The sequence below is a fragment of the Nesoenas mayeri genome (assembly GCF_963082525.1).
Source record: "Nesoenas mayeri genome assembly, chromosome: 1".
Taxonomy (NCBI): domain Eukaryota; kingdom Metazoa; phylum Chordata; class Aves; order Columbiformes; family Columbidae; genus Nesoenas; species Nesoenas mayeri.
In genome coordinates, this window is record NC_137541.1 from 70,983,899 (window position 1) to 70,997,427 (window position 13,529).

Sequence of the window (13,529 nt, forward strand, 5' to 3'; positions counted from 1 at the left end):
CAGGGTACGTTGCCTGAAATACAAGATAATTGTCCAGGCAGGATCCTTGGAATAGATTCAGAGACTGTAGTTTCAAATACTCTCTCTAGGTGTTCGTCATACACAGCAGAGGGGGGAACTTCTTGGGAGTGTATTTATTGTATAGGAGAGTCCACTGTGCAGTTGGCCTCAAAGTTGAATGTTTTGTTCTGCAGGCTTTCAAGACCTCATCTGATTCATGTTTGTGTGTTGTTTGTTTTTTTTTTTCCCCCTTTTTACAGGCTCTTAGTCCACTGTAAAGCTGATGGGTGGGAGCAAAGGTAAAGAATGATGTAATGCGGCAGCAGCCAGAAAGCATCTTTTGTTTGAATTGTGAAATGGCTACTCCATAGTCATCTCCCGATGAATCAGATGTGAGGGGCTGCTTTGTGGAAGGGGACCCTTTGTAACGGCACATCCACTGGAAGCAGGAGGGGACATTTCGCTTGAAGAGCTCTTTCTGAAAATGGGTTTAACTTTTCCTTTGCCAGTCACTACCAGCATGACCTCATACACTTCTAGTACAATGGCGTGGCTAAGCCTTTGAGTACACAGCCATTACATCATCGCAGCAAATTGGAGAGGGAGGTGGTAAAAGAGGCTTTATTGTTGTCATGGCCGATGAGATGATCAGGACTCAACTCATTGTTGCCGAGAAGTTGGTGGCTTTGCTGGAGAGTGGTACGGAAAAATTGCTGCTGATTGATAGCCGCCCCTTTGTGGAATACAATACATCCCACGTCTTGGACGCCATCAACATCAACTGCTCCAAGCTTATGAAGCGGAGGCTGCAGCAGGACAAAGTTTTGATTACAGAGCTCATTCAGCATTCAGCAAAACACAAGGTAAGGGTCATTTTCCCCTTTTATTCCTCGTACTTGTTTAAAGGAGTGCCTGGAAAGCAACTTGTAATAATTTTTCTTTAGGTATTTCATTAAAAAAAAACCCCAAAACTAGGGGACTGAGTTTTGCTGAGCTCTTACCTGATCTAAGAGGCGATGGGTTACTACTGAGTTTATCTTTGCGATTCTTTGTAGCCCTGAGTGACAGAGTAATGGGGAGGGATTTAGAAATTACTTGGAAAGAATGCTCTCAGGGTTCTTGTATGTCTTGCAAAGCACAGTCCCTTAAATGTCTGTAATTAAGGCAGGAAACATTCTCCATCTAAACTTCGAAGGATTCTTTGGGGTCTGTGGCAGCAGGGATTGCTTTGCAAATTGTATGACCACTTACTGAGAAACTGTAGCTCTGTCATTCCTGGCTCCTACTTGCTGTTTAAAATATTTTTCATGTTAGTAATTTGATATATTTTTTATTTAATAGTGTTGGTACTTAAACAAAATAGCTAAGCTGCTTAAACTTAATTTGTATCTCTGTGTGTTTCAGTTTGTTTTTTAATCCATTGGTACTTCTTTCAAATGTTTTGGTTACAAAAGTAATCCATTACATTATTGTTTTGACATGTTAAAAACGGAAGCCTTTTATTATTATTATTACTCTCTAAGCATATTTTATACATGAAGTTGTATAGATGGCTAGATTTAAGGTCTCTATTGTTTATAGCCAAAAAAGTTGCAGAAGCTAAGGTAAGACTTTCTTTTAAAAAGCTTAGTTTTCAAACAAACCAGCCAACCTAGCTGAAGGTATTACGCTGCATTTTATGAGCAGCATAAAATTACCTAATGGCAGAAATGTACAGAGTGTGCTTCAACTTGGAGCAAATGATCAGTTTACAAACTCTCAAATGAATTAAATCTGGTTAGACATATTTAAGTGTAAAATAAAAACGGTTTTGTGTACGGCTGCATAAGAAATCTATATGTCTGAACCGTTGCATAGCAAATATGTGGGAGCCCTGATGCAGGTGATAATGTGGTGCTTTTAATCATCTTCTTCCTTCCTATCTTATTCTGAATTACTTGTGTTTCAGATTGAAATTGACTGCAAGCAGGAAGTGGTGGTGTATGACCAAAGCTCTAAAGATGTGACCTCTCTCTCATCCGACTGCTTTCTTACTGTGCTCCTGGGCAAACTGGAGAAGAACTTCAGCTCTGTGTATCTGCTTTCAGGTATGATGTGCTGAGAAAAAAGAACAACACACTTGAGTAAGGAGAAGAGAAGAAAGGAAATGCTATTGTTACAGTGGATGTATACACAATTTTGCAACAGTGCTGGTATAAACTTTAGTTATAGCTCAGCGTTTTCTGTGGTTATTCATGCGTATAGTGACACTCATTATGCATATAATGCTTAAAATTTGCATCTTGCGGGGGATATATTACACGATTAGTGCGGTGTAAATGGCAGTTGATCAGTGCAGGGCACTTAGATGCATGTGTCTGCTACCTTAGGGTAAAAATAGTAAAAGGATTGTGCTTCCCTGGTCTCTTTAAGTATTGTATGTGCTAGGAGGAAATTCTCTTCCTTGCTGAATTGGTAATTACTACAATAGAATAATAGAAATTATTTTCCAGAGTTAATGGAGATTATTTTGTGTGACTTCATTACACACTCCAGCTCCTTAAGTAGTAGTACTCTATTTATGTCTTCTTCCTCACCCCCACCTTTCCTGCCTGCCCCCCACCCTTTTTTTTTTTTTCCTAATCCTAGGTCAAAACATCCACAGAAATTCAAGTCCTTATAATACAGGATTTGTTAGTGTTAATGTGCGCTTGTGTTATTTTTGCCATGGAACAGTAGACCCAGTGTTTACAAGAAGGAGTAAGGAGGGGCACGAAGCAGATCCAGGGCTGAAAGAAGAGGGGACAAGGAAGACACGTAGGAAATCCATTGCAGTGACTCGATCAATGATTGTGAAGTGTGTCCACTTAGTCTCCGAGAAATGTTGAAACTACAGTCAGAGACTGAATAATGATGAGGAAAAAAACCTTGGGAGAGGTGCTTCCTCTTATCAAGGAGGTTTCACTGAGGTTTGTAGTGACTTCAGATCAAAGCGATAGGGAGGTGGTAGTGTTACTGAGATAACTTTTCCCAAACTATTTTGAAAATGGAGGAAATGAATAATTTCTGCATTCGAACAGGTGCATTTGGTGCTCATGTGAACTGTACTTACAGAAAACTGAAGTAGGGTTGTGCTTTGGCTGTGGTTGGTGCTTCTGTTTTCTTTGCCCTCTTGGTAAGAGTTACACCTGTGGGTTAGATTAAGTAATTCTTCTTCCATATGAGCCACCAAGTAAATGTGTGGTGTCCAGGCACAGTAAATACTTAATGTAAGAGCACTGAAATATGTGGTTATTACTGCCTTAAATTTAAAACTGTTGTTTGAAAAATAGGCCAGTCTAGAAGCAGTTCATGTCTCTTAAAAAATCTTTTTATTGTTTGAATACCAAACTCTGCTCATTGGTCCTGAGATTTTTTAATAACCAGAAGCGTATTACAGCTCTGTACAGCAATACAGACTATTCACAATTTCCATGGTGGAAGGAGACACAGCTGTCTAATAACTATGAATTAGACCTCATGGCAGGGAGGGTTTGTTGGGTGGGAATCCTTAATAAGGCGAAGCAAAGGAGAGTATCAAAAATCCGCCCTTCCTTCTGCTGTCCCTCTATAGATCAGTTGTGTGAGACAGAGCTTTGATTCTTCTTTTCCTGCTGCTCCTCATGGAGGAGGTGGTCAGAGTGTCTCCATCCTCTGACTTGCCACTGGCTCCTGTAGGAATGGGCAGTACCAGGAAGGGAATGTTCCACAGCTCCCCAGTTGAGTAGTCTGGACAAATATCAGTTGCTTGTATCTTAATGATACTGTGAGAAATGGTTTTGCTTTGGTTTGTTTATATGTAAATTATTTCTAGCTCGTGGTAGTTGTCTGTTCAAGCTGAAAAATGCAACATAAACCACATGCAAGTTATTAGTGCACTTTAGGTAGCTGAGGTGAATTTAGCCACGTGCAGCTGGTAAGGATTAGTTTCCGCGTTAAATGGAGATAAAGGGAATCTAATGTGTTAAAACCCTCCTCGTAGAAAGAAGGATTTATATTTTAGCATGTCAAATATATTTCTTTTCGCAAAGTTTGAGAATTTAATCTTATTTTTGGTCATATAGCTAGTGATGGGGTTATTTATGAATGCAGAAACAACTGATGGCTTTAAAACTAGCAGTAGAGGAGTATAAGAGCAAAAGGGAAATGTAAGCAAAGTGTTTACAGGTAAGCGCTTATTTCAGGAAATACACCCAACTAAGATCAATCCTTAGTAATGTGATTAATGTCAGCCCTATTCCTTCAGCTCTCTAGCAGTTCCTTCTCTTATAAAGAGTTTGCTCTGCCTTTAATCCTTACCTACAAAAATACCTTTCACAGTCCTGTTGTTTTCGTCCATCTATTAAAAAGCTAGCTACCTAACAAACACACGCATACAAGAAGAAACCTTGTGGGGTGAAGGAGAAGGTACTAGATTCGGTCTTACAGAAAGTTCCGTGGTGGTTATCGATATGTGGCTCTAGGTAACTAGATAAAATGTGTTGTCTCAGCAAGCTGATGACGAACTCTCATAAATGTTTATGGCCCATAATGAGAGAAGGGGTCAGTGCACTGTGTAAAAAGAAAAACCTTTGGACTTGAGTTTTCCCTGTGCCGCTCAATCTGGTTTATTTAAAATAGTGATCTCAAATAAACATTTTGGGGTAGGAAAATATTTTTTGTTGGGATAGAGTAAGGAGCAATTAACAAATATCTGAAATTCCTGCATCTGTTCTTCCTGCCTCCCCCCATTACTGAAAACTCAGTAAGGGTTTTTTTGATTTAAGTTGTGCATAAAGGTATGCTCTACCCTGGAGGTTGTTTTTCATTGAAGTAACTAATGTAAAGACCTCAAAGAAATCCTTGCCAATTAGTTTAAGCTCTTGATCCTACCTCATAAAATATGTATAATCTGGTGGGGAACATTCTCAGGAATTTAAATATTTGTTTTGGTTCTTAATTTTTAACAGTGCACAAAATACTGAAATGCGAGTACTGATGGCTTAACTCCACTCCCATCATTGCGCCTACTCTGCCGAGTTAAACAAGATTTAGACACAGGGATGTGACTTGATTCCTTCTCTTCCCATATTTTGAGAACTGGATTTACTTTTATGGAGTCCTTTTCCTAGTTACAGTATTTTTATGATGTTTCTGCTTGCCCTGCAGAAACAGTTGAGAGAGACTACCGATTCTTGCTTGGTGAATTAGCATTATTAAGGCTGTAAATGCCAAGAATCTTGCTTAAATTCTATTCTACTATACCAATGAAAATGATTCATGTTCTGTATGCCCTGCCCTACTCTTAATCTGGGTTACTCTTAATCATGCAAGCACAGATGTCTTCATGATGGTTGCCTTTCGAATGTTGCCCGTGATGAAGATGAAGCACAGCTTTTTATTTTGTGTGTTTCACTTTATTTTATTTTGTATAGAAGGCTCAGGCTAAACAGAAGGATTTCTGAAAAAAAAACCAAAACAGAAACGCCTACCTTTCTGTATTTTCAACCTAACATTAGAAGTTGTAATGGCCTAACACAGAAATGCTGCACCGTCTCTGAACTGAAACCAAAAAGGAGAGTTCTTGTACTCAGGCAGATGTGAAGCAATGCTAAATGTCCAAGAAGGACTAGCTTAACTTCACAGTACAGTAATGCAGGACTATAGAAACAGCTTCACTGAACTCATGAAGAATGTCTTAGTGCTGCAAGACCAGAGTCTATTTCACCAGAAAACCATGAAGGATGTATTTTTCTGTCAGCCGCTGAATTGCCACTTAGACTTAACGTACCTCGGTATTTAGTGCCACTGAGAACAACCAATATGAAAAAACTTACATAAAGTACTAGGGCAGGAAGTGTACAGGCTAAAGAGGAGTTAAATATACAGGAAACCTTTTGTGAGCTTCTAGAATTGGCTGTAGAGTTTTAGCCCCCAGTGCCTCCATGCTGAGGTGTAGATCACTATGTCACTATTCCTTTGGAACCGTGCCTCTCATTAAGTAGCATCCACCTGATCTGTAGATGTAATCAAGGTTCTGTCTAGGAAGTTGTATACTTTTCCATTGCTTCATGGTTAGAGATGCTGCCATTCTTCAGTGGATGAAGTCAAGACTACTGGGAAAGAACGACAAGAACGACTGGTCTCATGCTCAAGTCAGATGAGAGCTCTCTTGGAAAGGGGTCCATGAAGTTCTGATGTACTTTCTGCACCGTTATCTGTATCATTCAGGGAATAACTATTACAGAATTACAGATTTTCTTGGTGCCCAGCATGAAGTCCGCGTCTGACTTGCAGCACCAATGAGCACAGCACCGAGGAGCTGAATGTGGCCCTCCCAAAACTGGGGTTGGACTGTGGGTACAGTCACTACTTAAAAAAGTGATGCTGATGGGTAATCGAGACCCAAGTGGTGAATTGCCTACTAATCTCTGCTACCCTTCTGCTTGTGAAAAATGTCAGCCGTAATGTGATTTAGCAGATTTTGCTTTCACGGGAGCTGTCTGATAAGCTTCTACAGAGCAGAAAGCTACCATGGTAACCAGAAAGACAAATGATTAATTATCTGTTAAGTGACGAATGCAGGGAATACATGCAGTGGACAGTGAATGAAGTCATAAGATGAGTGAGCAGAAACCGCAAACAGAATGAGTTCAGTGAGATGGGACAAAGGTCCTGGAAACAAGAGTGAGTGATTACCCAGGGACTGTTGCAAAAAGTATGTTTTTTGCGGAAACTTGCCTACTTGTCCCCTTGTTACCCCTACCTGTCCCTCACCTAACCAGGTATGTGTATGAAAAAGAAGACTTGCATGGAGGATGCAAGGAGAAGGAAACAAGGCAGGAACTCTCCTACACTCTTGTTTATGCTGGCATTTTCTTTAAAATATTTGAAATTGGAAGTCCACTTAAAGGAATCCTAGGACAAAAATGCCAGTATCTCTAGGGTACATTTACCATTGTGTTGTCTGTACTTGCCTAAGCTGGATGAAAAAAAAAAAAACAAACAAAAACAAACCCAGTGCGCTCTCCTCACTTTGTCACCAGAAAAACTGTGCCTTGTGGTAGAGGAGGGGGAGATCTCAAGAATATTCTCTTACAGGTAGAACTGGTCATTTCTGTCTCTTGAAGCAACTAGGGCTGCGAGATGGAGCTTTCTTCCCCTCTTCTGCAGTCCCATATGCCAAGTGGAAGGGTACCCAGTATGGACTGAAAAAAAGACATGGACCTGTTGGAGAGGGGCCAGAGGAGGCCACCAAGATGATCAGAGGGCTGGAACAGCTCTGCTGTGAGGACAGGCTGGGAGAGTCGGGGTTGTTCAGCCTGGAGAAGAGAAGGCGCCAGGGAGACCTTATTGCGGCCTTTCAGTACTTAAAAGGGGCCTATAAAAAAGATGGGGACAGATGTTTTAGCAGGGCCTGTTGTTACAGCACAAGGAGTGATGGTTTTAAGCTAACGGAGGGGAGATTCAGGCTAGACAGGACAAACAAATATTTTATACTGAGGGTGATGAAACACCAGCCCAGGTTGCCCAGAGAGGTGGTAGATGCCCCAACCCTGGAGACATTCCAGGCCAGGCTGGACGGGGCTCTGAGCAACCTGATCTAGTTGAAGATGTCCCTGCTCATGGCAGGGGGTTGGACTGGATGAACTTTGAAGGTTCCTTCCAACCCGAAGTATTCTATGATTCTGTAATATGAGGTAGCTGTGGGTTGTGCCATCTGATAAATTCCTGTCTAACACCATGACACCTTTTAATTTGGATATTAGCAACTCTTGGTTGTGGCCACCTGAAGTTCTGGGCATTCCTTGTAAGTCAGTCTTTGCAGAGTGCCTCAAGGAGAAGAGCACACCTTCAAACGGAGGTCATTGATTAAAATAATTGAGTTACCTGTGAGTTCAAATAATTAGAGCAAGAATGAGCTGTTAAATGTCTTGTCAGTGTTTAGAGAAGGAAGGATGGTTGCACAGTGGTTCCAGCTTTCCTGTTGCTGTGGTTGGTGCCATTGGAAGCAAGGCTCTAATGGAAGAGGTGAGTGTCTTGCAGAGGGAGGGCAGCATTCCCTAAGTGGTCCAATAGCCCATGGAATATGGCCAGTGTTGGTGGGGAGGAGAGGAGAGCAAGAGAGGACTCTTTGGAGTCTCTCTCTCCATCAACTTTTAATGAGACCAGTACCTTTAGGCACAGCTGGTCCCTGTGAATATCCTGCCACCCTTTTCTACTTAAAATGCAGTTCTGAGTGTTTTCGTTTAGTGTCATGATTGTTTTAAGCACTTGAAGAATTGGAGTAGGGTTTATTACTTTCATATGTGTATCCACTTGCTGTCTTTTCAGAGAGCAAAGTTTGACTAGCGTGGAGCTCTCATAACGTTTCTCAAACCCAAGAATAACTTGTTAAGTTTGCTTTTGTTTTGGATACCTCTGGATCCTCATGAAATTTAATTGACTGAAGTTACAACCAGAGTATCTTTTTTTTTCTTTCTTTCTTAAGGGCGGAAAGGGCAAGCATGAGTGTCCAATATGCTTTCTTTACTTGTCGTTAGTCTGATTTTTCCATATGCCACTTGGGTGGGAGGGGGGGATCTGACCCCATTCTTGCCCCTCCAGAGCCTTGTTTGCTTAACCTGCCTATTAACCTTGTCTTACCAAAGGCAGAAACCCTCCGGGGCATGGAACTTCCCTTGCTACTGTGCTTGTAAAACACCTGGCCCTAACGGGACCACTTTCTGAACGCCGCCGTAATAAAAATACCCTCAGCTTTCCCAAACTGTGAGACCTCAGATCCGGTGGAAGGCCCCCCCGTGGCTGATGAGAGGGGATGGGGAAGGGGGTGTCAGCGCTCTGCATGGGGCTGGTGTGATGGAAAATGGCAAGCGTCCCCGCGGAGCCGAGCCGGAACGCGGGAATTGTCATGGCCCATGGAAGCCTGCAGCTCGTTCAAACAGAGTGGAAACACGGTAGATTCATAAAACTTTTGAGTCAGAAAGTTTACAACTTTCCTTCTTTGCGGCAGGGGAAAAATCTATACTGCAGCTTTTAGATAAACATTTTAATGTTCGATGGGAATGTGACTGTGAAAGTGCTGTTAAGTCACAGCATTCAGAGCCTCTGTTCCAACTGGAAGCAAACTAAATGGTGAAGTTAGTGTTTTGTATATTTTGACTTTGCTCTAGTACTGTTTAAATTTGATTATTTTTTTTTTAGCATAGTTTTCAGTAATATTACATTATGTGCCTGGCGCTAATCAGTATTTACAGTAACAAATTCAACATTGTTATTAGGAGAAGAGAGAAAAAAAAGCTAAACATGAATGTACCCCACTGCATACCTTTGAGTACAGAAGTTTGGTAAGGCTTACTTAAAATTATAAAGTCTAAATATTATGTTGTAAAGGCAGTTGCAAATTTTGCTAATTTTTTATTCTTCTTTTCCTTTAAAAAGGGATACAAATATAAAATGTATTAGTATATGTTTATGTAAAACTTAGAAATAATTAGTGCCATTAATGAAGATGCAAATTCTGGATTTAACAAAGGTGGTGGAATCTTTGGCTAAATCCACAAGTTTCAACATCTCCTTCTTGCAATCCTTTCCTAGTACAGGCAAGTTGTCGTGGTTTTTTTGACTTATCACTTGGGTCTTAGACCTTTTCCACTCCCTGCTTTAAAATAATTTGGTTTGACGCTGAATTAACGCTGACGAACTGGCCTACAATTAGGTATTGTGGGAGAAGGAGGGAAGTTGCTCCTGGTCCATTTCCAGTAATTCGTTGAAGAAAGCTTATTTCTCTATTTGGTGTTTTCTGAGTGGTCAGAATCCAAAACTGGGGGTCGGGGAGCAGGGCGGAAGGAGAAGCATCTGATTTGAGCGGCACTTGAGAGAAGCGTCAAAGTTTGCTCTCTTACCACTGTGCATTACCCTTGGGCTTTTCCAGCAGACTCCACGGCCTGTGAAAACCAGACACATTCACTGTCTCTTATTTCTCCATTGGGAGCACAAGACGGGATGGTTCTGTGCATCCTGTGTGAAGCACGCAGAGCCGCAGGGCCAGCTGGGTCTGCGGGGTGTTGTATAAAATGCTTCATGGCTTTTCGTAGCCTGAAGTTTTAGGGAAGCCAAGCTCATAGGAGCTGCCACGTTGTCTGTCTTTCTGCTGTCACCTGCAAGCTTGTTGGTCAGCTTCGATAAGGTTCGACAAAAGAAGTAATTAAATGAAAAAAATTAATATAAAAGTTCTTGTAAGCCCTATGGAAATGAGCACAGGTACAGTGCAGAACCTCAAATTAATGTCTCCCACTGAAAAGCAGTTTCAGGTTGAGCTGAGCGGGTTGTGGATTTGCTGGTGTGACCACACAGAGGTGCAGTATGGGCCCCAGTGATGCAAGAAGGGCCCTTGGGAGCTCAGGCTGCAAGAGCTGCCTGAGGATCCACCACGAGGTGGGCAGCAGTGGCAGGTGGGATTCTTCAGTTTCTGCAGCCCCCCGAATTACTTGGTTAAAAAATGTTTGAAAAGCATGTTGGCTCAGTGTGAAAATGGAAAGCTGCTCTTCCGGTCCTTAGGATCGGACTCATTAGTTGGGGGATGGTACCTTTGTCTTGCGCACCAACCTCTTCTCTAGCTCAGCCTCTTCTCCCGTCCGTCTTGACTTTGCTGCCGGGCTTTTTGCATGAAAAGCAATTGTTGGTGTTCTCTGCCAAGCTTTAGCTGACAAGCTTCTAGGAAATATGAAGTGATGGGAACACCTATTTTCTCATCTTTTCTTTCACACAGTGTCACAGTATCACAGTATGTTTGGGATTGGAAGGGACCTCAAAAGATCATCTAGTCCAATCCCCCTGCTGGAGCAGGAACGCCTGGGTGAGGTCGCACAGGAACATGTCCAGGCGGGTCTTGAATGTCTCCAGCGAAGGAGACTCCACAACCTCCCTGGGCAGCCTGTTCCAGTGCTCTGGCACCCTCACTGAGAAGAAATTTTTTCTCAAATTTAAGTGGAACCTCTTGTGTTCCAGCTTGATCCCATTACCCCTTGTCCTATCATTGTTTGCCACCGAGAAGAGCCTGGCTCCATCCTCATGGCACTCACCCTTTATATATTCATTCCAAGTTACGTTTCCTGACTACTTTCACAAAGAAGTAGTAAGAAATCCTCCCAGAACAAATGCGCTGTAAGCTTGTTGGTGAAGTTTTATACTGGAAGAATTTGTATGTACACGGAGCTCTTGTCTTTGTAGGAGTTGTCTCCATGCTTGGGAAGTTATATAGAAAAAGCAAGTTGTACCTAACAGGAAGGTCCCTTGTTTTCATGTTTCCCCTTCACTGCAGAGTTGTGGGCACATTAGCCGTTGCACTTTAATTTCACATCCGACCTTAATCTGCCTCCTCTCTGAAGGACAGTCAGGTCTGTGTTCCTTCCTGCGCATTGTCAGTAGGCACTTGCCTAATTAGCAACAGCAACTCTCTCTAGATGATTAAGGATAAAACTGCTGGAGCAGATCTCTGCAAACACTTGAGGATGGTAAAGAATAACAGAATTGGCTGTTTCAACACTAATTTTAAAAGTAGCTTTGAAGAGATATTAGTATTGCCTCATGATTGATTTTTCTGCATGCTAGAGACATAGAATTGAGTGCATGTACAAGTTGAGACATAGGATGAGTGTATGAGGGAGCATCTGTGCTACATTCAACATGCACGCAAAGGAAAGGCTTATTAAACGTGTGGATGGGGGAGATGTCACCAAAGCAGGCCTGTTTGACCAACATAACATTTACTAATTCCAACCAGCCAACAGCCCGGTTGCTGTTGTATGTCATGTAAGCATTGGTGAGATGCTCAAGGTGAACCTTGAAAGTTGGTAGGTGAAGAAAATGTCATTCTCCTCTCTTTCCAGCACCCTGCAGAAAAGTATTCGGGGGAGGTGGAGGGCAGGAGAGCGAAGGGGGTGCTGGGCTGGTGGAGTTGTGCAGGGTAGATGCAGATGTTGATCTGCTCAATAGAAGATGAAATGTCACTGGACCAGCCATGGTATCCTGAAGCCAAAGCTGAGTAACCTGTGTTGGTGTGCAGAAGGGATGTGTTGATGTGAATGAAGAACGCTTGCATTTTGAAAACTGAATTTTTAGTAGATTGGTGTTTCAGCTTAAGCTTTTTGCCCTTTCTCATGCCAAATCAGTCTCACAAGCACTTGGCCTTCTATAAAACTTTTACTTTTTACTTCAGAATTAGTATGTTTCCTGTGAAATAGTCTTTTCTAATTTTGGTTGGTTGCATCTCTGAGTGATCTGAGCCATTTGAAGGAAATAGATCGGAAGGAAGGATGAAGAGAAACCACCGTAACATGGAATGCACATAGGATACATCTACCATTTCCCGCACTATCCAGTTTTATGTCCTGTTATGGTGTTATTTAACTGGAATGGTTTTCTTGAGCACTGGGTAAAACCCGTAAAATGTTACATGCACTTCACAACTCTGTGTTAAGTGTTCAAATCAAGAGCTTAGGGCTTAACTGGCCTTTTGTTTGCAAACCTATGGTTGCTTTACAGAGTTACTGTCCCTGCAAATGGCAGCACGGTGCGATGCTCCCAGTCTGTTTCCGTGTTAAATAGAGATGAGCTGATGTAAATGCTTCTGGTTCTCACTAGTTATTCCTCTGTATTAATTTAGGGTTTGTCTCTGGTGGTAGTTAAGCTAAGTAGTCATAAGGATCTGGATGAATTCCATTCTCTTAATGAAAGGTACCTCTTCCCCAGTCAGTATTTCTCTGGGTTATCACTTGTTGCTGCCTGATCACATCTTCTTGCCTCTCCTCTTCCTGCAGCTGTTGAAGGTAGTTGGGAGTTTTAGTTATACAAGGATTTATGCAATTAATCTGTAAGGAAGAGTAACTCTTACTGTGGAAGCTTGCTAAAACTTTTTCATCCCTTCTGGGTTTGGCCCTATTTTGTTGGCTGAGAAGAGAGCCAGAAGTTCTGATACCAAGATTCCTTTAACGATCATGCCTTTACCACCACAGCCATAGTTGGGAAGTGGTGTCTTCATCGAATTTAAGTCCATCACCACTGCTTTGCAGAACCATGGCAACGGGGCAACCGAGTAGGTTACTGGGTCTTGCCAAATTTCTGCTAATGGTTGTGGAGGACTGTAAGCGAGAAAGGCCGGCTGTGCTGTGGAGGCCTCGGAGCTATCGGGTTGTCTGCCGTGCACACAAGGGCTCGGGCTGCAAAACCAGTGACAGCTTTTGGCACCTTAACGTGGTTTCATAGAAGCTCTTGTGTGAGTCGTAGCCACAAGAAGGGCGCAGAACAAGTCAGCGCTGGAAGCCAGTACAGTACTGCTGTAACGTGCTGCAGCTGGGGGATGCTTGTCCCTTGGTTAAAACAGCAGTTGTTTCACTAGGCTGTTCATTTTAACACACTACCTAGGCAAGAGCTGATTTACCTTGGGGCAGTTAAAGAACTTTGCAGTCTTCTGATGGATCACCTAAAATTAGAGCAGAATTTAACTAATAGATTTTTTTTTTAATCTCAGA

General features: G+C 42.2%; 1 protein-coding gene across 1 annotated transcript in view; it reads left to right on the forward strand.

The window, feature by feature from the left end:
* Positions 1 to 632: 632 nt before the first annotated feature.
* DUSP16 (dual specificity phosphatase 16) overlaps positions 633 to 13,529 on the forward strand; it is a gene marked incomplete at both ends in the record, with an annotated part of 31,446 nt that continues 18,549 nt past the window's right edge. The window contains 2 exons of the mRNA XM_080362281.1: positions 633 to 863; positions 1,949 to 2,087. Coding sequence (XP_080218407.1) covers positions 633 to 863; positions 1,949 to 2,087 — 370 coding nt within the window. The remainder of the gene's footprint in view (positions 864 to 1,948; positions 2,088 to 13,529) is intronic.